We start from the raw sequence: 24750 nt of genomic DNA, 5'->3' as shown, positions 1-24750 counted from the left end.
GAACAACAGTTTACGACGGTTAGAGATATTGGTATGGTATGCAGAGGTTTAGCATCCCAAAGCTGCACATGGCCTATGAGAGACCTGTCTTTTGTGGGGCTAGAGATGCCATGGGGTTGAGCTTCAGATTAATTGTGACTGCCTAGGGTCCTTTAACATGCACTGACATTGTACAGTATCTAAGCCAAGTAGTCACTCTGGATCTGGACCATGAGAAAGAAATTACCTCGAAAATAAGGACAGGTAGGGGTATATTTGGAAGACACTGTTGTAGTAACCACGGACAGCCGCCCTATTGCGGCTTATCATTGTGCAGCACAGTCTAGTTGTGCATGTATGCACCAAGTGATAGGAGTGTGCACTTTCCCTCCTTCCCGTCCTTTTCATGGCTGTAAAAGCTTTGCTTCGAGTGCAATAAATGTTCTTCAGATGCCTACACTTCACTCATGCGGGTCAAGCATCGGGGCACACGCTTGGTGTGAGCAGCGATGTAGCAGCTGCACAGGTAGTGTAACGAACAACAGTTTGCTAATAACCCTTGCAAGAAAATATAGATCGAAAGGCAGATAGTTAACAGCTGCACCCTGCCATCACTTGTCTGAGAGGATGAAAAATGGACATTACAGAAAAGATTTTAAAATAACCGGGACAATGCAGCCCGTTGTTAGGAGTAAAATGATGGGGAAAGCTTGAGAGACAGCAGTGTGGATTAGAGTACAATTTTAAGTTAATGATACACAAGAAATTAGAAAAAAAAAAATTGGATTAGGGCGGGACATATAACCCAGAGAATAGATAACTATCAGTCTATTCAGCTAACACATTAGATTCCTAGGTAACTAAACTAGCAAGGGACGCCCAGAAGTCGGATGCGGAGGTTAGCAAATCAGCTGGGATTGGTGGCTGTGGCTAGTGCATGGTGCACGGATAATGGCAGATCATTGGGAGAACCCTTTATCCTGCAAAATCATGATGAATCAAAAACTCAGTTTCCAATGTATTTGACCACCATTCAGAGTTGTCTGTCTGAACAAACATTCAAGGTCCATGTAGGGAATTCCTTATCTAAGCAGGTCTTCATATGAGAATGGTTTCCCTCAAGGCGGCGTTCTATGCTGCACGCTTTTCATGGTCAAAATGAATTAATTGAGCATCCTACCGAGATCAGTATCCTACACTATTTATGTTGACGATTTGTAAATAAGCTACAAGTCATGTAATTTGTCCATCTGTGAACAAAGTATCAAAGTGGGCACACAGAACGGATTTAAACTCAACACAGAAAAGACAGTCAGTGTACTCCTCTAAAAAAAAACGTGGTGTTAGACCTGAACCCGACATCACACTGAACGGGAAGAGTATTGCTGTCCAAAAAGACCACAAATTTCTTGGCGTCATAGTCGACGAAAAGCTTATGTTCGTCACACACATTGAGCAGTTAAGGCTTAAATGCATGAAGGCACTGAACCTTCTAAAAATCGTGTCACACCAATCGTGGGGTACAGATCGAGACTGCCTGCTGAGTCTTCTATATGGGCCGCCGCGGTGGCTCAGTGGTTATGGTGCTCAGCTGCTGACCCGAAAGACGCGGGTTCGATCCCAGCAGCGGCAGTTGAATTTCTGTGGAGGAGAAATTCTAGAGGCCCGTGTACTGTGCGATGTCAGTGCACGTTAAAGAACCCCAGGTGGTCGAAATTTCCGGAGCCCTTCACTACGGCGTCTCTCATAGCCTGAGTCGCTTTGGGACGTTAAACCCCATAAACCAACCATCTTCTAAATGGCGTAGTTCTATCATGTATAGACTACGGCTGAGTAGCGTACGAGTCAGCTCGAAGAACCACCTTAAAAATGGTCGATGCAATGTACCACCGGGGTCTGCGGTTGGCTACTGGTGCTTTCCGTACAAGCCCAATTGCTAGTTTGTACAATAAGGTGGACTGATAGTCACTTGAACTACGGCGAAGTTTACAAGTATAGCATACCCCACCAAGGTATTATCTCATACCGACCATCCATGCAGCGTGCTTATGCGAAACCCGACCAGTACACTGCTGTTTTCAAACAGACCGTCTGAAACTTCACCTTCACCTATTAGAGTCGCCGCACTTGTCCAAGAAATGAGCATACCAGTCTCTAGTACTGATGACTTCTTCTAAAGGCGTGACTGCTCCCTGGGAAGTGCATCCAGTTGTCTGTGACAGATCTTTTTGTGAGGTTGGCAAGCATGGGTCTCCAATTGGCATAAAACAGCACTTCATGTCCCTAAAAGCAAAGTATCAGTGCACAGAGTTTTACACTGATGACTCCAAGACATCTTCAGTTTGGCCCTGCTGCGGTGGCTCAGTGGTTATGGCGCTCGGCTGCTGACGCGGGTTCGATCCCCTCCGCGGAGGCCGAATTTCGACGGAGGCGAAATTCTAGAGGCCCGTGTACTGTGCGATGTCAGTGCACGTTAAAGAACCCCAGGTGGTCGACATTTCCAGAGCCCTTCACTACGGCGTCCCTCATAGCCTGAGTAGCTTTGGGACGTTAAACCCCAATAAAACCAAACCAAAACCAAACATCTTCAGTTTCATGTGCAGTTCGCAGCTGTCAATTTTCTGAAACAAAAACAATGAATAGACACACAAGCATATTTACTGCAGAATGTCATGGTATCCTGCTGGCTGTTAGGTCCATCCTGCAAAAGAAAATCCCTACCTCTGTTATTTACTGTGATTCCTTAAGTGTGGTTGTAGCCCTGTCCTCTGGGAAACCCTATAAAAGCCCCATTATGAATTCCCTCTTGAAATGCTTTATGTTTGCGCGCACATTGAACCTTAAAATTACAATATGCTGGGTACCAGGTCACTGTGGCATAGATGGAAATGAAGAAGCTGATAGGCTTGCTGCGTCAGCTGCTGAACTGAGTCTTATTAATGTTAACCAACTTCCATACCAGGACCTCAGGCCACATATTAGAGGACTACACTCCGCAATGAGTGACAGCAGGATTGGGATGAACCGAGAACAAACTGCACACAATAAAACCAAGGATTGGAAGGTATGCCACGGAAAAACAAAATAGATTCAAAGAAGTTGCTCTCTGCACACTAAGGATAAGACATACGTACATCACGCACTTGCATCTTTTAAAGGGCACTGGCACCACAGTGCGCGAGATGTGGAGCCCACATCTCAGTTGTCCGTGCATCAATCATGTGCCCGAGATTGGAAACAAAGACGGCAGCACTTCCCAGAGCTATACACATATAAAATACCATTGCACCCTTCTTTATTTTTAGGTGATGACTGCATGCTTTCATTGGATAGGGTTTCCAAAATTTTAACACATGTAGGCTTTCTACAAGCGATCTCATACTCCAAGCAACCTCAACCCCTCCTCATTGCTAAGGAGAAGGCTGAGCTTAGCCGTAGCTGCTAGATGCCTCGCTCTTCTTTCCCAACCAAGGGCTGCGGTTGAGGCTACCTGGCTTCGTCTTTTATATGCAACAATTCTTAACGCAATTTTTTGGCACTATACACCTCTTTAGGGCATTCTACCTGGCTTATACACCCTCCTGACACACTATGATCATGAACATACTCACTACTCTTGGGCTCTATACACCCGGTATTGGTTTTAACACGTGTAGTACATATTTTAGCCTGAGCCAACCAAAAACCTTGTGTTTGGCGCTCTTCGGCCTTAGATGCCCTTGAGTCAAGAAAACCCAGCATCATCATCAGTTTCCAATGTATCTCAACTTCACTGCCCATCACTGAGTGGGAAGCTTATTTGCCCACTTTATTCCATGTCAAGGTTTCATAATGAACGGACTGAAAAGACACAAGACTAACAGTCTTTCACTTATTCATCTTTTTGCGCTTTTTGTCATGATGAGCTATTTCCACTTGCCCGTTAACTGTCCATTTATCACCAAGTTTTTCACCTGCAGTAACTGGAGAAACTCTTTATTTTCTTGGGAATGTGGCAGTTATATTACAACTGAATCAGACCACATCTGTTTCTTTGCCACTTCTGTTCCACTGAGGCAATGGATTTTCTACAGCGTAAAAAAAAGTTTAGCATTGCTCAACAGCAGGTGCTTGTGTGCAGACCCGCAACGAGACTCGTACGCGCACGCTGAAACCAGCGAGTTCAAATGACGCGCCATTGCGAAGGTGACAGCACTACAGATGGCGACACTGACGAAAACTCAACGAACTATTTTTTTTTTTGTCAAAAAGCAAGCCACTTAAAAAAAGTTAAAATTTGGTGCTTGTGATTTTGTGCACTGTTAGTCTTTCTCTAATTAAAAGGCGTAGTTTCGCCTGCAACAAAATTTCAGTAATGGCGCTGCGTGCGCTTTTCTCTTTGTCCCTCCCCTCTGTTCTTTTTTGTGTGACGTAGTGCTAGGGTCGTGGCGCGGATATGAAATGTGTCGTAAATGATGTGTGTCGTGTTATTACTGTCCTTTTTGTGCTCTGCTGCACCTGTCGTATGCTTTTGCCAGGTGCTGTAAATGCTAACGAATCATAAAGTGACATATGTTCAGGCAGGCATCCCTGCTGAGTGCCGGCGAACCTTCTCACGCAATGAGCATCATTTCGGTAAGTTCAGCAAGACAACTGGCAGTTCTGAAAAGGTGGTGTGTGTTAATAATTTCTCGAATGTCAACATATTTGAGTACCATGGTGGCAAGTACCGCGCCTGCCGTTCGCATATCGTCCACAAATCGCTATGTGAAATAAGCGGGAACGATTTGCTTCGGCACGTTGAACTCCACGAAACTTAGCGGCTAAAAAATATTTTTGTGGCAGCATATGAGCTTGTCTACGCGAAACGTATGCCAGAAATATTTTCACTTGAATTGAGCACGAACAGGATGCGCGCGGCTTTCACTGGCAGTTCTAGCTAGATCATCGGGTTTACATTCGCAGCTGACATCGGACGCAACCTTTCGAGCTGATATTGCAAGTGTGCTGCTCGGTTTTTATGCATGATCATCGTAAGGTTTTAGCTTGCCGACTAATTGAAAATGTATGTTTGAAATGTGCTGGCCGCTTCTTTTCTTTGTGGAGTGTAATAGTAGTTGTCTAGGAAGGAAACGTTTGCACAAATGGGAAGCTTTGCTTAAGTGGTGCACTGCAGAGCAAGAAAGAAAGCGTGATTATTCTTCAGCTGATGGGGTTACATACTCGTTGACCTGATTTCTGTAAGTACAGTGCACTAATGTAGGCGTACGTAAAGCTGTCGGTTGGTTCCTTCCTCGTGTATTAAAACAGATTTACTGAGCATAGCCGCACAAAAATGTGTAGTGTCTCATGTTTTCCAAGTTTTTAGGGAAAGCACTGAAACAGGCTAACTGAATGAGACGGCGTAGGATCTTCCTCTGTTCCTGCTCAAATCTGAAGGCAACAGATTTCATCTAATTGTCAGCTTGATTTCTGCTTAACTCACTTGCTTCAGAATATTGTGGATAGCCATTTGGCTTCCCAGTGCACATCCCTCTGCCTGTTAGGATAGCCGTTTTTGTAGACCAGAACATGGAGGAAGCCTGTTCGTCCATCTTATCCGCTGATAGCTACCTGCCCCGTGGAAGTGGTGTGTGGTCAGCCATCGTGGGGTCTGTGATGCCATGTACGAGTCATCTCATGTTGTTGCTTTTATGCAGCCCACCTTTGTGCACTTTGATGCAATGCTCTTTCATGCTTCTCAGAAAGGGCAGTATTTATTCTGTTCTAGCATCATTTATGGAGTTCACGCTTGCACTTTTGCATTGTTCGGTTGATCGACATCTGAAAGCTGTAAAGGACCTTGAGGATTTACTCAGTGCATTCAACTCTGGCTGCAGTATGTGCATGCAGTCAGTAAAAGTGCCATTATTTCTGTGTATACAAAATAAAGTTCTACCTTTTGCATGTTATATTTATTGTCCACAAAATATTAGTTGCTGCTAAGAAAGGCTGCAGTGTAGAAGATGCTTTTGAATGCCTTTTTTGCTGTTTTATGTGCCTGGTTATTACTGACTAGCACACTAAACTTTGCAGCCTATGTGCAAAATATGAGAACATTTTTACTTTACTTATCACTAGAAAAAACAAGGGAAAAATGTTTCAGTCCTCCAAAATGTCTAATTCTGTACACTGGTGTAATGCGTGTTAGTCCTCTGCTTCTTAATATAAAACCACACTAAAACAAGCAAAGGAGTCATTATTCAATCACACTTTGCCACTGATGCTAACTGATAACCAACAATTTCGGAACATTGTTAACAAAATGGATTACTCTACAGTTAATCTAAAAGCATCAGGTGGCCAGGTAATATCACATATCCTCGTTATCCATCTTGTAATTTCTTTTTTGTGAACCCCATTGTTATGAACCTGTTGGGGTTGAAAAAATCAAAATATCACCTCCATGCGGTATGGACATCAACTCTAAACTTCTAAAAAAAATATGAAAGTTTATAGGGCTATAATTCATTTCTAAACTGTTTGAGCAATTTATGGAGTCTGGTTGGGTCCCCAATGATTGGAAGGTGGTTTTAATGCTCAAGTCTGAAGACAAGCATTCTTCTATTAACTACCAACCCATTTCATTTATTAGCATCCTCTGTAAGACCATGAAACATGGCATCTACTCTCTCCTTGCAAGTTTCCTAGAGTCAAATTCCTTTCTCAGTTACTGCCAGCAAGGGTTTCATGAAACGTTTTCATGCAAGACACAGCTTTTTTTGTATTACACACGATGTGGATTTCATCCTGGCCGGGGTTCTATGGCAGACTGCATGTTCCTCGATTTGTACCGTAACTACCAGCGCACCTTCTTCACAAAATCAGATGCCTCCCAACTCGCCAAACCATATACCCAGGATGAAAAGAACTGCCTCTGGAACTCGCCAAGTCATCATTACCCCTTTCTCCATTCCATCGACCCACAGCTCAAATCAAGACTACCACTTGGGCCTCCGCGTCATCTAGAAACAGTTTATCATTTTATCATTGTGTTTGTCCTAGTGTTGCATTTGCGAACAGTCTACGATACTGCTTCAAGCAAGCAGACAGTCCGTATTGTGACAACTGCAGCTCAGTTGAGACTGTGCTTCATATCCTCTTCGAATGTCCAGCGCACACCAACGGACGTGCGCGCTACGAACAATGCATGCAGTTCGTCACCCGAGTGCCACTCACAGTGGACTCTATTAGGTTATTCACAGACGGCAGCGACGTGCAATGATATTCTTATTTGCCTATTTGGACGCTATTGGTGTTTTAGACAAACTCTAAATTGCCAAACACTTGATCACCCTGCTGTCCATGCACAGAACTTGACTTTGGTCTCATCCAAAGAAGCCATCATGCGGTGAACTACTGCGTTGCAACCCTCTTCAATGACTGCACTGTTTTCTACCCTTCTTCCATCTTTACTTCCCTATTCCCTCCTCTACGCAGATTAGCATGTCAGCGAATATTCACGCCGGCTAAAATCTGTTTTTCATTAAATAGCTCTCTTTCTCGAAAGCCTTTGACAAAGTTCAAATTCAGTAACCTCGTCTTCCCTCACTAACTAGTATTCTCAATGTGTGACTGCAGATCAACTTACCTCCTGTTCTTCTCCAGTGGGCTCAGGCATTCCCCAGGGTTCTTGGGCCCTTACTTTTTCTCGTTTGTATTAATGACTTGCCTAACAATGCTGCCTCTTCTGTCTTTAGGCTCTGAAATTAACAGCGACTCTTACGCTTCTATTCTTCAACCTGATATTAACAAGTGTGTGCTTCTTAATGTGGCGTTGTAACAGCCACTTTTAAACTTTGCAATGCTCCCTTGGAAACTGTCTTTGTACTAATACTTCAGTGTGCATATAACTTCTCACCTCTTAGAAATTGCATTTTGAATTTACTGCTAACACTGCTAACCGTACGTTAGGGTATCTGCATCTAAATTCTACCTTTCCTCTAGCTCAGTAAAATTACTTCACTCGTTCTGTCTAAATTGGAGTACGTACCATAAGTCTGTGGTAGATCACTAGCATCTGAATTTGAATCTGCACAAAACCAACCATTGCGATTCATACTTTCCAGTTATCACCATAGCTCCAGTGTTACCGCTGTGAAGGCTACCTTATCATTGCCGCTGCTCTCATGCCAAAGAAAAATTTCTTGCTTATGTCCTGTTCACAAGATATATGATACCAATCCCCTCCTTAAGAGGTGGCTGCTAACCAGGCCTACATGTTACAGGCTGCATAGATCTCCACAAAATAGGTGTTCCTTCATGTCACACTGAACATTTCTTTTATTAATTTGGCCGCCGCGGTGGCTCAGTGGCTATGGTGCTCGGCTGCTGACCCGAAAGGTGCGGGTTCGATCCCAGCCGCGGCGGTTGAATTTCTTTGGAGAAGAAATTCGAGGCCCGTGTACTGTGCGATGTCAGTGCACATTAAAGAACCCCAGGTGGTCGAAATTTCCGGAGCCCTCCACTACGGCGTCTCTCATAGCCTTAGGCGCTTTGGGACGTTAAACCGCATAAACCTAAACCAAATTCATCCCCAGTACCTGTGCGAGTTGGAACGACGTTCCCAACCATGTAGTTGACATTACTAATACTTTTTTAATACTGCCATATCTAGTCTCTCTCTTCAAATTTTTGTGTTTTCTTTGAATTTGTTTTCACTGGCTTATTTCCCACAATAATTGTCTTTCTGCCGCATTTGTTCTTGCCGTTTTCTTTTTCTTTTCTTGCTGTACTTTATGGTATTTACTGTATGTTATCCCACTCCCCTCTGTAATGCCTTCAGGCCCTGAGGGTAATTAATAAAAATGGTGGTACACACAGGTTGTTTTTGATACGCATTCTTCAGCGTCATACTTGATCTCCGGTTTCAGGCGAGGTGCAATCTAATTATCGGGCTGTGCGAGTATACAAATACACGATGTCCTGTATCCACGTTTTGTAGAACTTGGCTCATGGGCAGTGGTTATGCGGTGTCCACTTTCAGCTAATGTATTCTATTTTAGCATGGCCGTGGTATTGCTATGAATTCTGTCAAGTGTATTTTTAACAGTGCTGTTAGTGGACAGCCATATCCAGTTTTTTTCATCATGTTGCACGAGTTGTCTGGCGTACGGCTGTTGAAAAATACCGGATGGTTACCGAAGCTTTTGCAATCACTATGGTCAATTACGCACCTTTTAGGCCTTCTCATGAAGATGTGTGCCTGTCACCAGAAATGTTCTAAATTTTGCTTAAATAAAGTATGCCTGACAATCTCGACCCTTTCTGTCCTCAAAACTGCTTCAGAATACAGCTGTTTTCAAATCTTTGTGGCCAATCATCCCACCAAAGAATCGCCAGTCTGCATGCCAGTCATCGATGTTGGTCTCTCTGCCTCTTCCTGCGTGATGGCACATTTGCCAGGAACACATGTACGTGTTGCCAAGTTTAATTTAAGAAACCATATGCCGTATTTTTCTGGAGAAAAAAAAAGCTGCTGTGAAGCTCTCATCTTCACTGTAATCTTTTTTGCTTAATAAACACCAAAAAGGTCAGGAAACAGACGTCCTAATGAACTAAAATTGGTTAGTGCACGTCACAGTTACTGGTTTTGAGGCCTAGGCTGCAATGGTAGGTACAGACGAGGTTAACTTGGCTGCCTTACACGATCTTAACCATTCTCGAGATATTTGTCAACACTCTTGAAATGCCTTTTTTTCTCCTACTCATGAAAGATGAGGGACAAGGAGAATGCTACACAGTGTACGCCAGACCGGTTACAGACTAGTGCGGTGACATGAGTTAAAGGAGTAGAGGCACCAAATTTTTCGGCGTGTGCTTTTGCCCTGGAATAAAGTACGAAACATTAGTAAACATTGATCATCGCGTGGAGTTCATCAGTACTCAATAAATAATTTGTAATTTAATTATTATTTTTTTCCATCGTAGTTTCAGTTGCCATATCACTAGCAAGTACAAGGTCATGTAAGGATACAGAAGCGACAGTATAACCACTGCTCTGTAGCTTTAATGCATTGAAACACTAGCACTAAACTGTTCCAGAAGCCAGAATGGCAGCATGTGAACAAAGAGCTATTATAGTTCAGACTGTGTATGCCTCGCATGATCGGATGCTTACTTGTGATGCCACAACCATCTTTCTACTGCTGAAACCAAAACTGCATCGAAGAATTAATCCAATAATAAGGTTAGGCAAAAATAAAGTACACCGAATTCAGTTTTCAAAATTTGGTTATAAGTGAAAAAGGATAGTCAGTATTCTTTAATAGACACGTTACCGCACTAGGGCAAAGAAGAAAATTAAGTTAGGAGGGTAGATGTGTAGGCCAGTTGGTGAGACATGAAGGAGCTAGACACCGCAGCGGACACGGGACAGAGAAAGAAGACTACACAGGGCGGCGGTACTTGCAACTGTGTCGTCTTCTTTCTCTGTCCTGTGTCCGCTGCGGTGTCTAGCTCCTTCAAGAAAATTAAGATTAAGTAGTGCAGTCATGCGTTCTAAGGTATATTACTCTGCTATTCTGCACACCTCTGCAAACTGGGAGGCTTCAAGCAGTCAAATTGATGGGCTATAGTGCAGAGGGTCATAAAACAGCCAACACCCGGATCCACTAGCTCAATGTTTTCTTCAGCTATTTCCTTGGGGCTTATTGCGAGGCCCTCTCTCCCTTCTCCTACCTTGTGCCATATGAGTGGGCTTGTTTGAAAACAAATGCTGTAAACTGCAGGAACGGCGGTCTACGAAAAGTCAAGGCCTTGGAAGGTCTTCCTTCCTACAAGGCGCAGTCATCACACAGACTCCTCAGGTTTGGAAAGGGACATGAAATGTGGCACTTCAGCACCACACCGCGTGATGAGGACCACACGTTCCAGATACTAACAGTGAAGAAGTGAGCGTGGGCAGAGTCATGCGCTCAGACCTGGCTGCATGGTGGCTCCCATTCAGTTGCTGCTATCGTTTTGAGCGTGTGGTCTGTGCTGTAACTGTACTTAAATGGCTTCGTGGAATGCACAAGGTGCTCGTGGGCATCAGCGTGCTACAGGTAAGGTGGCTTTCTGGTGCCAAAAGGGGAGACTCGACCCTGCTTTTGGTGGAGTGACGGAGAGAGCAGGCAGGGCCAAGACAGGGTGCTGACGCCAGTCCAAAAGAGAGGAGCCACTGCGCTCTGCACTTGTTAGGTTGGTCAGGCTGATGGAGTTGTGTGAGAAGGGAGCTCTGGCCCAACATTCCTGATTGTTAAATTTGCATGATAGCAACCACCTTGGTTCATTTGTAGACAGGCTGTAAATAAACTGCTGCATGTTGTTAACTGCCATCACCCACTTAGTGCAGTTGCTTAGTTGAGTGGGCTCCTCCACTGTATGTAAGGAGCCATACACAAGTGCCACGAAAAAGTATGATGGTTAAGCAGCATGATGGTTAAGTATGATGGTTAACCTCGATGGTTAAGCAGCAGTTCTGTCGCTGTCAACATGCAGACCACGTGAGACCCAACCTCTCTCTCCAGTGCAGAAACCCAACATCAGCATGACAACCTAGCTTTTGCAAGTCAAAATGCACTTGTATTTTTGACTTACAGTTCCTTCCATTTCTTTTTTATAGGTGATGGCATTTCTTCCTACAAGTATAGCTGTAAATTTTTTGTGCCATTTTTGTGTTGATTACTAGTAAATCAAATCTCTGGCTGAAAAAAGGTTAAAAGAAATTCTAGGCGACTTTTTACCACACAAGAGTACCATATTATGTTGCCGAAAAAAATTCATTCTGAAATAAGTGCCAAAAAAAGTCAGCCAAATTTTAGAAAATAAAAACCGAAAAGCCTGACACCTGTATATAAGTTCACTACTGAGTGCAGGTGAATTTCACATGGTGATTTATGTTTGCTAATGTCTTACACATCATTGAAATGCAAAAATACACTATAAAAATTTTCGTGTCCCCTAAACCTTGAACAGTTGTCAGCAGTTCCTTGTTTGAAACTGGACAGTGGCACGCACACAGCACCGAAAGTGGCACCCATGTAAAGCTTGTGCAACCAGTGCTTCTGAGGTAGGGACACAGACGCTGCTTCGGATCTGCACAATGGCTTGCCTAACTTGTCATTATTGGGACCCATAAGCAGTTGTCTGTCATCAACACTTAATGAGATAAGCTGCATGCATGGACAATGACTGCCTACGGACTTAAAAGGACTAACTGAACAAAACACCCTACTAGGTTAAGTAGGAAACAAAATGACCTTGCCTCATATTGGCAGATCCAAGCATTATGATACCCGTGGAATCAGAATAATTTTTATTTACCACTGAAAATTGCATAAATCAAGCTGAAGCAACATTCCGCAGAGCAAAACTGTGCCATTATTGGTGTATCTGGCTCAGTGGTTTGGCGCTCGGCTACTGAGCCGGGGTTCCCGGGTTCAAACCCGGCCGTGGCAGTCGCACTTTGATGGAGGTGAAATGCAGACGCCCATGTGCGATGTCTGCACGTTGAAGATTCCTAGGTGATCGAAATTATTCCGGAGCCCTCCACTACGGCACCTCTTCCTCTCTTTCTTCTTCCACTCTCACCTTGATCCCTTCCCTTGCAGTGCTGTTCGGGTGCCCACCAGGATATGAGACATTTCCTTTCCTCAAAGACCAAAAACAGTGCAAAACCATGTGACGACATCTCAGTAAAATGTGATATACAGTTGATTTTTTTTAACTTTTGCACAATTTTATTTTGAAAAGCATGAGAGATACATCAATGTGGCCTGTTGAGTTGGATTGTACAGCAAGGCAGACATTATGTGCCTCATATGAATTAATAGCATGCCATCGCGGTTCGGCCACAGAAGACGACGACAGTCCCAGCACACCTGCCAAGCACGCGCAGACTAGATTTCGTGGCTGCTCAACTGGATGCCGGAGGCGCTGTCCCGTTCCCGCCTGGATGAGTGGGTCCTGCCAGATATATTTGTGGAGACCAGACAACGACTTGTGTCTGCGATTCATCTCCACAAATTTGGTGACCCGGACGTGATACATCGATAGGCCGCCCTCGACCCTACGTGCCTCCACCATACCGACAAACTGTCTTTGATGCCCCCATTCTTTGGCCCATCCTGGCATCCGCGCAACACAGCGCCTTGTCACGGCTCGTTATGTCTGGCCTTGCATCAGCATCGACGTTCACTGGTGCTCGCGCACATGGCTCAGCTGTCAGCAAAGCAAAGCGCATTGACAAACTGCGACTCCGCTTGGCACCTTCCCGCCTCCCCGCTTCAGCCACCTGCACGTTGATATTGTCGGTCCCCTTCCTCCCTGCGGGAACCACCGCTACCTGTTAACCTGCACTGACAGGTTCACGAGATGGCCTGAAGCGATGCCCCTTCTGGACATAACCGCGGAGTCGATCAGAACAGCACTCATCACACTCTGGGTAAGCAGCTACAGTGTCCCTTCCACCATTACAACTGATCGTGGCTGTCAGTGCAACTCCACATTACTTGCCAACCTAACTCGGCTCCCCAGCGTCAATCACATCAAGACGACCTCTTACCACCTAATTTCGAATGGTGTCATTGAGCATTTTCACTGGAAGTTGAAGGCTTCAGTTATGGCACCCGCTTTTCTTTTGCCATGGATCAAGTGCCTACCCCTACTCCTGCTTGGTTCCCGCACCGCACTTCACAGTGACTCTTCTACCTGTGCAGCAGAGCTAACGTTTGGCACTACTCTCCGTGTTCCTAGAGAATTCTTCTAGACCTCGCCACCCATGCCTGCTGACATCTGAGATTACGCATACCGTCTACACAGCGCTATGAGCACTGTCGTTCCACCACATCAGTGCCAGTATTCCGTCGTGTCCATGTCCCTCCCAGACCTTCAGCAGTGCACTCACATCTTTGTTCGCCACGACGCTGTACGCCCACCCTTGCAGCCACCATACGATGGTCCGTTCAGGTGCTCCGGTGGGCTTCTAAGCACTTTCTTCAGCTCATCAACGGCCGAGAGGACGCAATCTCAGTTGACCGCCTTGAACCTGCTCACCTTGACACCAACGTCATCGCCAACTGTGCAGCTGCATCCTCACCCGACCGTGCCAGTCCTTGTCGCATACGATTTGCGCCAAGAGTATCCGCTTTTCGCCATTCACACTTTGCTCATGGCTTCATCGCTAGAGGTGGGGCCCTATAGCGTGCCATCTTGGTCCGGCCGCAGAAGATGGCAACAGCCCCAGCACGCCTGCCAAGCATGCGCAGACTGGATTTCAGGGCTGCTCAACTGGATGCTGGCGGCACGCTGTCCCGTTTATGCCTGGCTGAGCGGGTCCTGCCAAATAAATTTGTGGAGACCCAACAATGAATGACTTGTGTCTGTGATTCATCTCCACAGACTAATGATGAATTAACTAAAATCAACTAATTTTTTATAGCAAAAGGCAAGGTTATATTGCAAAATTGATGGCAGTCAGCATCGAAGGTAAGCTGCATTTTTTAAATTTTATTAATTACCAGTGTGGTTCAAAATATTGACCACCAAAAGTATGCATTTGAAAGCTAGCCGAGTTTGCATTCCTGCATTGGATATTTATAACAAGCCTTCTCCCACACTTCTTACGTGTCAGAAACAGCAGGTGCAATTGGAGCATTTGATGATGTAGAAGAAGTTGATTTCGGTGATGCCAGGTGCAGTGACTGCATTCTATAATTAGTGTGCCAAAATCAGCTCAACAAGCTTTCAAATGCACTTTTTTGACGATATTTCAAATGATAACACATATTAAGAAAATTTAAAAACAGGACTCACCTTCGATGTTGAAGGCCAGCAATTTCGCAGTAGAACTTTGCCCCCTAAAATGAAAACTTAAATAGTTCATCTAGGTTAACTAACTGTTTAATTCTTGATCCATATGAGGTACCTAATATCCGCCTTACTGTACTAATGTAGCTCAACAGACTGCACCAACAAATCTCTCAGTTTTTTTAAGAAAAAAAAAAATCTGTAAAGGTTAAAAAAAATCGGCCTATATGTGGTTAAATGGCCACAGTTAAAGTGCCACTGTGTTTTGCATCTGTCAGTCACAGTCAGTCAGTGTCAGTGTGCTAAAACTCATCAGCAAGACATACGAGAGTGTGCTGGCTTTAAAATGCAGAGAGGCAGGTTAACACTGATTGCCAAGCTCAGTTTCTGATTCCTTAGTTTTGCCAGTGTGCAATTGCTACTGCACTCACCATTCATTGTTTCCAACATTGGGAGTACTACAAACAACTGTAACCGCTGAACAAAACATTACCCATAAAATGCTATGCCATTTCTAACAAAACCATTGCCAAATTGCATGTCTTGCATACTAAAGGTTAATCATTAGCAGCCTGACTACGCCCACTGCAGGGCAAAGGCCTCTCCCATGTCTCTCCAATTGATCCTAACCTTCGCCAGTTGCGGCCACTGTAATTACTTCTAATTACAAAATTACAGGTAATCAATTACCTGTAACACATTATGTACATCTCTGGCACTGGCTAACTGTGTGTTTGAGGAGGTCGTAATGCACTGTGTCAAGATGTGCAATGGTGCTGCTCAGTCCAACATTCCCGTCGTCTCAACACACCCGTGGCTTTTGCATTTCCCTCTCTCTCGGGATTCCGTGTAAAGGATACCCAAATTGCATGTCTTGCATGTCTTGCATCCATGTCAATATTCTGATGTGACCTTTTTCAATTAAAGTATAATTTGAAAAATCTATTTGGCTTACTGTTATAAACTTTTTCTGCTTTTAACTGAGAAGCCAACGTGTAACTATGCGCAACCAAGTTCTTTCTTGGAGTCCTATTCTCAAGTTCATCAACTCTATCGTAAAGCGCTAACTGCATGAGGTGATGATTTGCAGCAATGAGCTGAGGGCCGCTGAACCACTGTCACTCAGGTTCTAGGTTTGTAGGAAACTTCGCCCATCGCCCAGTCATCTTGTTCCACTCCTTAAACCGGGAAAATCACCACTCGACATTTCACCATACCGCCCAACTGCACTCTCCAGCAGTGTCGGGAGAATCATGGAAAGAATGTTGTTAACACATGCGGAATGGTACCTGGAGCGATACCAAATCTACCCTGGATTTATGTCTGGGTTTTGATGTGGCCGCTCTTACATCGACAATGTGGCTGACCTTGTAACATTCGTCCAGCACCAAAAAAATTTGAAAAGATTGACCGTGGCGCTGTTCTTGGACATAAAGGGCGCCTACAACAACGTAACACAGGCCATTTTGGATGCATTAGAAACTGCTGAGATTTGAGGCCTCATGTTCAGCTGGATACGCAGTTATTTGGTCGAGAGGTCATGTTTTGTTCAGACTCAAGACAGAACAATCTCTTTGCATCTAAATTCACGCGGAGTCCCACAGGGTGGAGTGCTGAGCCCAATACTTTTCAACCTTGCTCTCATCAGCCTGGTTGACTCATTGCCACAATCTGTTCAGATCTCTATATATGCCGATGATATCTGTATTTGGGCATCAAGCGTGACCCATCCCTAAGCTCATGTGAGACTGCAAAAGGCGGCAACGACACTGACGTTATACCTTCGTCAGCAGGGCCTAAATATTTTGACAGAGAACTGTTCCCTCGTGGCATTCACACGAAAAAAAAAATGACAAGTTACCCCATATATATTAATGGCAACGCCATTCCCTATGAGAGAAGTCACCGCTTTGTTGGCACTATTATCGATAGGAACCTCTCGTGGAGTCCCCATCTCTACCTCATGCGAAAGAGACTGACAGCGATTGTTCATATTCTCTCCTTCCTCGGGGGAAAGCCCTGGGGCACATCTGTGCACTCGATGCTTCTACTATACCGTTCGCTGTCCCTGGGATATATGCGGCATACCTTTCCCATTTTAAGCAATATTAGAAAGACAAACATTCAGACACTTCATAGTGTTGAAGCGCGAGCTCTACAAATCTGCCTTGGACTACCTAAATGTGCCTCAACAGCAGGCACAATTTTTGTCGCTGGGGGGCATCCCGTTACTTCATACATTGCTGTTGAAACCATGAGAACACACATTCGTCACGTCACACGAGTTTCGAGTCATCTTGAAGCTCTTCCAATGCTCAGACCACATACTGCATTGGCAAAAGTAATCCAAGCTCATTGTGCCTATCTTCCTTCGCAGTTCACCCATGCTTCAAGACCATGCTCACCCATATGGAGTCTATGAACCTCGGGTACACCTCTCTATTCCGGGAATTACTAAGAAATCTGGTGTATCATTGCCTGCTCTCAAACAACTGACACTGCATCATCTGCATTTTAACCATAAACACCGCATACATGTCTACACAGATGGCTCAGTGACTTCAACAGGCTCTGCTAGGTCTGTGGTGATACCGGCCAGGTCTATTTTAATGAAGGTGAGGAATACCTATCTCACCTCTTCAACTGGTGACAATGCAAGCAACATGGCTGTCAAGTACTCCGGCATGCAGGCGCAATTGAAAAAAATCAACCCTCAAGCTAATTTTATCCCTTGCGCTGCCCACTCACTAAACCTGGTCGGGGCACATGCTGTAGACCCTTGTGTGCAAGCCATTAGTTTTTTCAGGTTTGTACAGCGTGTATACGTTTTCTTTGCTGCATCTACTCATCGCTGGGCTGTGCTCAAGACCCACCTGAAACAAAACGCGACAGCGGTAATCCCAAAGCAAGTCTCAGACACGCGGTGGTCAGCTCTAGCAGATGCAACGAGGGCTCTCGTGGCCGGCTCTAAACAAATCATAGCCCCCTTGATGCAACTATCCGAAGGTCAAGATGAGAGAGGAGGAACGAAGCACAAGGCAAAGTGCTTGCTGAAGGCAATGACAACGTTGGAAACTGCACTGATGGCCGAGTTTTGGGATAGAGTTTTGCAACATTTCGACGCCACCAGCAAGGCACTTCAAAGCCCAACGCTCTCATTGAATGCTGCTGTCAGCCTGATGAAATCATTGTGTGAAGGAAGCATCAAACAATGCTTCATACAAGGCAAGCACCCAGAGAAAACCAAAACCGTCGACACGACACGACAGCACTGAATGTACAAGCACACCAGAGACGCAAGATCCTTCAGCTAAATTTCGCTGTGAGACTTTCTTCGTCATGATCAACAACCTCCTGCATGCGCTCACAGCTCGCTTACACCGAAGTCTGCTCGCAATTTGCTGTTATTGCGGATTGAAAGAGCTTTTCCCCAGCACAGCGGCAGCCTAAGGCAATGGGCTCGTCACAAAGTATCCTTCTGATCTGGCCGGCACATTTCCCGATAAGCGTGAGCAGTTTATTTAATTTGCGAGCAACGAAGGCTGTTCTTCTGCGACAGACATGCTGAAACTTCTAATTCGAGAAAAGCTTGAAGGTTCCTTTCCGGATGTTCACGTCGCTATTAGACTTTTTTTGTGCTTGATGGTTACGAACTGCACAGGTGAACGATCATTCAGCAAGCTAGAACTCATCAAGAACAGGCTTTGATCAACAATGACTGACAGCCGCCTGAGCGATTTGTCGCTGCTAAGCGTGGAGACGGAGATTCTGAGGCGGGTCAATGTTGAACATCTGATCAACAAACTCTCCCTGCAAAAGGCCCGAAAACGCTTGTAGAACTTGTAGCATGTGGGTTAACATCCGTGCCTTTCCGCCCTCTCTGTGTCTATCTATCGCCCATTACCCGAAAAAAAATGGCTCGTCAAAGTAGCCAACAGAAAAAGGTGTTGCGGGTACAAATGTGACTAGTTTTTATCACATCTGCTTGCGCTAGCGCACGCATGTGCGCCAGTCATGGGCTCCAGCAGTCGGGAGCATGCCCCTGTCGGATGCACGATAATGCATTCGCCTTCTTACGTATAGAGTGCACTAAAAATAGCCGCGTTGCATAAAGCGGCACGAGAAAGGCAGAGATGCGGAACAGGCACAGAGGCGGCCATAGCCCGGGAAGGTCAGGGGCTTTTTCGCGGGGAGAGGACTACTGACGGCGGGAGTGCTTGCCCGATTGTGTCATACATAAGTGTGTGCTCGGGCGCTTATGCCCAATTTCTTTATGCCTATTCGAACGGGTTACCATTGCCTAGCCTAGGCGCTTCATTTTTCGAACTCGCGCAGGCGCGGGCGTTTATGTTGTGCTTTGTTTTACGTTGCCATAATAAAGGCACCTTTTTTGTTGAACCTGCATTGTTTGTCGGGTCATTCGCCATTCCCGAACCCCTTTGGATCAAAAGGCATGGATTCCAGCATTTAATAAAGACAATAGTTCACTGTTCTCGGTAGCTGCATCCACAATTCACTTCGGCAAACCCAGCAATGATACGTATTTTGCAAGAAGAGTGTGTTTTCAGCATGGTTTAAGCGAACAAGCTGCCAACATGCATACACAATTCACTGAAAGTTTGGTAGGAGCTGTGGAAAATTGAAGGGAGTATAGGCTGCACCTCTCACTTATTACATTTTATAGCACCTCAGAAATGTAGTTAGGCACCACTGTGCAGTGTACTAGTGCAGGTGTCTGATAACACAAGGTCACTGAAGCAGCCACAACCAAGCAACACTGCTGAATGCGCCGCTCTGCTGCCAAGTTTCGCTTCACACGGGTGTACCAGTGGCAACGGTAGGCAATCGCCGTTGTCATTGTACAGTACGTCGCGACGAATGTCACTTCATGCTGTTACACTTCAGGTAAGATCAAATGCGCTTTTTCTGCCGACATACAACATTTTCTTTTTAATTGTTTACATGTTTTCAATGCGTTATGTGTCATTAGTGAGACTTTGGCCCGGAAATTTGCTCAAACAAGATTTTTTGTTTTTCTATCGCTTTTACATGCAGAACGAAAAGTTTGTGGAAGCCATTATTGGCAAGTTAATTTATTTCCATCACTGAACTTCATACATCCTAGAATTCATTATGCAGCCTAACTGCGAATCATTACCTAGTGCAAGAATACACATTGACGAATATGTCTCGTCTACAAAGATAAGAATTTTTTTGGGACAGACTCGTCTTTCATAACCGTTTGACAGTGGTGTACATGCACATTAGTGTTGCCTAGTTTGCAAACTTAAGTAGCCAGCAGTCGCCTTTGCTAAACAGAAAAATGGCAGCATGTACACAGATATGGTCCAGTCACACTAAGGGTTCGGGGGGTGAGCAGGTTGTCTAGGATTTTTCATAAATGACCAAACAGCATCCCCAATTTGCATGAAGCAAAACGCAAGGGAACATGTCAATGAAAATGGGATCTAACAGAGTTTCACTGGGAGGACAGGTGGGCAGTGATCTTCCAATGCATGCATTCAAGGTTGATGGCCCAGCACAGAAAAAGAACACAGACCGCAAATCCTGGAAAGAGAAAAAGATCCCAAACCTGGGAAGACCGCCTGAGTAACCCAGAAAGATCAACAAAGTTTACTACTACTACTACGACTATTATGATCCATTTCCAGTTGAATTATTGAACCGGATCATGCCCTTCCAGCTACAAAATGCCATTTGGAGCTTTATTATTGAAACACAAATTACGTCCAGCTGCATAATTTATGCCTCCATTTACCTTCAACTGAATTAATGTACAATTTCTAGGTTTTCGTCACGGGTACAAATTTGAGCTAGAAGATGGGAATGGGTAGACGTGTGACGACGCTGGCCAGGCCTTGCATTTTCATCTGGGAAAATGACCATGAAACAATTACGTGACTTTTCCTTCAGGAAAAATAGTTCACTGCTGTATAACTACAAGCAGCATGTGAAAGAGGCAGTCGAAAGCAAGCACACAGAGGCAACCAGATGCCATGAGACAAAGCATATTGCGATCTTATCACACAAACAGTACCACACAAGGCATGTTGCACCCTGAAGAACAGATGTTGTAAATGACTAGAGACACAGCGACCATGCTGTATGTTGAGGATGTTGTGGACTGCTGGCTCTCAACAAACACCAAAGCAAACAGAAAAGCACTGGTGAACGCATGTGCAGTGAACACCCTGGTGCTAGAAGGAAAACATTTTGGTGGCTTCCTGTCTTTCGTTGTGTACAAGCAGAACACATAGGGAGGCACCACATGAAGGAAAGCACTTCTTCACAATCACCAAAGCATGTGTTGAAGCACGCACTCAGCAAGTTGGCAGACGGTGGGTTGAAAACACTTGGGACACTTCCTGACTCACAAAAAACTGCAGCACCAGACAAAACTGATTTCTACTGTCATGCATACCACCAATATGGTCCAGTTTAATGAAGAACACCAAAATGATGAAGACTTCACCGGCTTCCTAGCAGTATGCCATCAAACTTGAAGCAGAGCAAATGTACACTGATTACTTGTGGCATAGCTACACGTGAAAACCGTGGCAGTGAGTGCAATTCCTGCACGCAGCTGCTGATCATGCACTTCCGGTCTGTCAGGTAGAATCCAAATGGTGCTGTGTCCTCCTCCTTGTTGTAGATGTTGGTGCTCCTGCTATTACCACCACTTGCCAGTGGTGTCATGGTCCTGCAGCTGAGTGTGGATGAATATGTTGGGTTGCACAATGCAAGCTGTGGTGACCTTCGCAGAGAACTCTTGATCATGCTGTACCATGGCCTTTGCAGACACCTCAGGAGCCCGGTATGGCCACCCAGCTGGGTAACCAGACCAGCTGGGAGGTGACCAAACATGAATCTGGTATCCTGGCTCCAGAGCACATGAGACCCCATGGTGAGGGTGGTCTGCCACATCTGCATAAGATGCACACCATCACTTGCACACTAATCAATGCTGTGCACTGAAATCTCCCAACGAGCTAGACATTGTGTTAAAGAATAGTCTAGTTTTACGTACAAATGTAAAATACGCTCACTGCAAAACCAATCATTAGTATCAAAACAAACTGTTTCTATATAGGTAGAGGTACTTGATGGCAGATTTCCCAAACTGATGCACAGAAATAATTACTACAGTCTTTTTATATTCAAGAAAACCGCTACAGAATGCACTGCAAGGAAGGGCACAAGTTTAACTGTTTATGACTACCTTGAGTTTTTTAGTATATGCATGCTTTCGCATTTTGCACCAATCGAAATGTGGCTACCTTGACATTGTGGTCACTGACAGAAATTCAAAACCACAGAACAACACTGCGTGTCACGCACACCTATCTCCGCTGTAACTTAAAAAGTACAGACATGATTAATTTACATTATTTTCATACGTGGTTCTATTTACACTGTTCTTGCTTACTGAATAAACTATATATAAATGGAATCAGATATCATTAGCCGTACGCAATCTTACTAAAGGCAAACATGTTATTCCTTAATGCTTGCCACTATACGCACACTAAGCGCGTGCTCACCAGTTTGACGATTTCCATGCGGGCAGCACATGAAGAGAGATTGCACACAAACGGGTCATGGATGGATCCCGCACAGACTTCGTGTGAGCTCGAACCTTCACCGGCAGGAACAACAGGCCTGTAAATAAAATGTACAAGTCATACATGTTTGTTTTTCGCGCGCCCTGAGAGAGATGATTTTTTTCACCCTCCTACGGTCATTTCCACGTGACTGCTGCGCAACTGATGATGTAACACTGTTATGAAATTTTTACCTTGAATAGCAAAATCACTTTTGTGTGCTTCACTAATAATGCTTAAGCCAGGGTATAGTATTCTTTTAGAGTTTCACACATTTTTTTTTTTCCACACTTAAGAAAACGACGCCTTCCAGCTGATTTCACCTATGCTGCCTTTCACATTCATCAACACCAAAAACAAGGAAATCGACCAACGTACTAGCATGCTAGAATTTGTTTTCTCAACTTGAGCCGTGTGCAAAAACTGAAAACAGTATGATGAAAAAAGCAACGCGAAATGCCCAATAAAAATTTCGGATTCGCAGCATGCATACAAAACGAATGAGAATGACGCTACACACACACACGGATGTCTCGTCGAGAAGCCCGACACATTCCTGGAGTTTGTTGCTCGGCCGTGCGAACACCTGCCGTGTCATCCGCTCATCACGCGCGCAAAGCCCATCCGTTCTGCGACGTTTCACAGCTGGCGATCGCCCCTCAGAGCTCGACAGTTCGGCACTGCTTCTCGCCGCAATGCATCCTTGCATAGCCACCACACCGTATGCCCCGTCAGGTGACTGCACAGACGAGCTGTCTAGTCAGAGACAACTCGAAAGCATCGCGGTGACCTCGAAAGTCGCTCACCTTTCCCACTTCTAGGGTTTAACAAACGACGAATGAATGCAAGGAGCAGCAAATCGCAGCGCCGGCACCGCCATTCGAGCAATTTTCGCGCTTCACTAACCGCACGGAGGGATGATTTCTCACTGCGAGCGAAGGGTTTGCAACGGGAGAGCAGTTAGCGCCCCCATGCGGCTGTACGCTTAAGCCTTCACTATTAACGCTCTCAAGGGTTGCTTATTTCAGATCTGCTCTTATAACGCCATACCATTAGATTGTGCAATCAAAACAAGACTTTTGTAAGCTTAGTTTTGTCTTGAAATAAATACCCGTTAAAGTGCGGCTACCTAACACCGTATAAGTCAACATTTCACTAACTCATTTGCATGATTCGGGTACCTTTCGCCGGGCGAAATGATGGCGGCGAATTTCAGCCATTTTTTGCAATCATCATCATCATCAAAACGTTTATTTCCACCGAAATGAGACTCCTTTTTGGACCCCCCGGCACGCAGGCCTAAGGGAGCCCTATACTTAGGAGCCTCGCAAACTAAGGTCTGGTGAAGACACATTGTCTCTTCACGGCCTCAGCCGCCAGGCGGATGGCTTGTTGCTGCTTAGCGGGGTCCTCGCTCCGCAGCAAGGTCTCCCAGGCTTCTCTATCTTCTATATTTTGCTCGGCGCCCGGGCTTCCAGCACATTCCCATATGACATGGTCGAGAGTGCCCCTCTCCCCGCACGTTATACAATATTGGTCTTTCTCCTCTTTGGAGATTGTTATGTATACCCAGAAGGGGCTTATATGATTCCCCCCTTGCAATCTTCTCCACGCAATTGCCTCCTCTTTTGCGAGGGAACGGTCGGGCGGCGGATAGACCCTCCTGCTCAGCTTATAATGTTCCGTGATCTCGTGGTATGAAATTAGGCTATCTTTCATATCTATGCGGGAGGGCTGCTCTGCGGCCGCCCGGTGATAGAGAGCTCGGGCAAGCTCGTGTGCAGCCTCATTTCCTGCAATAGACTCATGCGCTGGGATCCATATTATCTCTATGTTACGTTCTATCGGCCTCGCCTCGAGGACGTGTTTGGCCTCTTCCGAGATTCTTCCTTTCGCGAAGTTTCTTACTGCAGTTTTGCTGTCACTTAAAATCGTCGTGGCCTTGGTACCGACGCAAGCGAGCGCTATCGCCAACTCTTCCGCCGCATTGGCATCTCTCGTGCGGCTCGAAGCCGCTACCGTTGGTACTCCTGCCCCGTCGACCACAGCGGATACAGCCGCCCCGTGCTGTCCGCACGCCGCGTCTACGTACGCCACCTGGTCTGCCGGTTGCTCCTTCATCTTCCTCTCGTAGGCCTTAGCCCTATGTTCTCGCCTTTCCTTGTTATACACGGGGTGCATGTTCCGCGGCATAGGTGGGACGCATATCTTGGCCCTGATTCCTGCCGGGATGTTTACCATCTTGTGCGTGCTACTTTCTGGCCGGATTCCTACCCATCCGAGTATTGTCCTGCCCGTTTCAGACTGGCCGAGCCGTTCTAATTGGGATATCCTCACCCCC

At 45.4% G+C, this 24750-nt stretch overlaps 1 protein-coding gene and 1 long non-coding RNA gene across 2 annotated transcripts; both read right to left on the bottom strand.

Moving 5' to 3' along the window:
• Nucleotides 1-12685: 12685 nt before the first annotated feature.
• On the bottom strand, nt 12686-15605 carry LOC149334612 (uncharacterized). Its single transcript, XR_016284772.1, has 2 exons — nt 14794-15605; nt 12686-14316 (listed from the first exon to the last, which is right to left on the bottom strand). It is a non-coding gene; the product is annotated as an uncharacterized LOC149334612 (long non-coding RNA).
• A 4260-nt stretch (nt 15606-19865) lies between these two features.
• On the bottom strand, nt 19866-22459 carry LOC149334611 (uncharacterized). Its single transcript, XM_089555256.1, has 2 exons — nt 22350-22459; nt 19866-21732 (listed from the first exon to the last, which is right to left on the bottom strand). The coding sequence occupies exons 1-2, from the start codon at nt 22365-22367 to the stop codon at nt 21277-21279; spliced, it is 474 nt and encodes a 157-aa protein (XP_089411382.1). The 5' UTR covers nt 22368-22459; the 3' UTR covers nt 19866-21276.
• Nucleotides 22460-24750: the final 2291 nt, after the last annotated feature.

Source organism: Amblyomma mixtum, chromosome 8 (assembly GCF_055824585.1).
Source record: "Amblyomma mixtum isolate Tamu chromosome 8, ASM5582458v1, whole genome shotgun sequence".
NCBI lineage: Eukaryota > Metazoa > Arthropoda > Arachnida > Ixodida > Ixodidae > Amblyomma > Amblyomma mixtum.
Note: the sequence above shows the minus strand (reverse complement) of the source record. Positions and strands in the feature narration are given on the sequence as shown.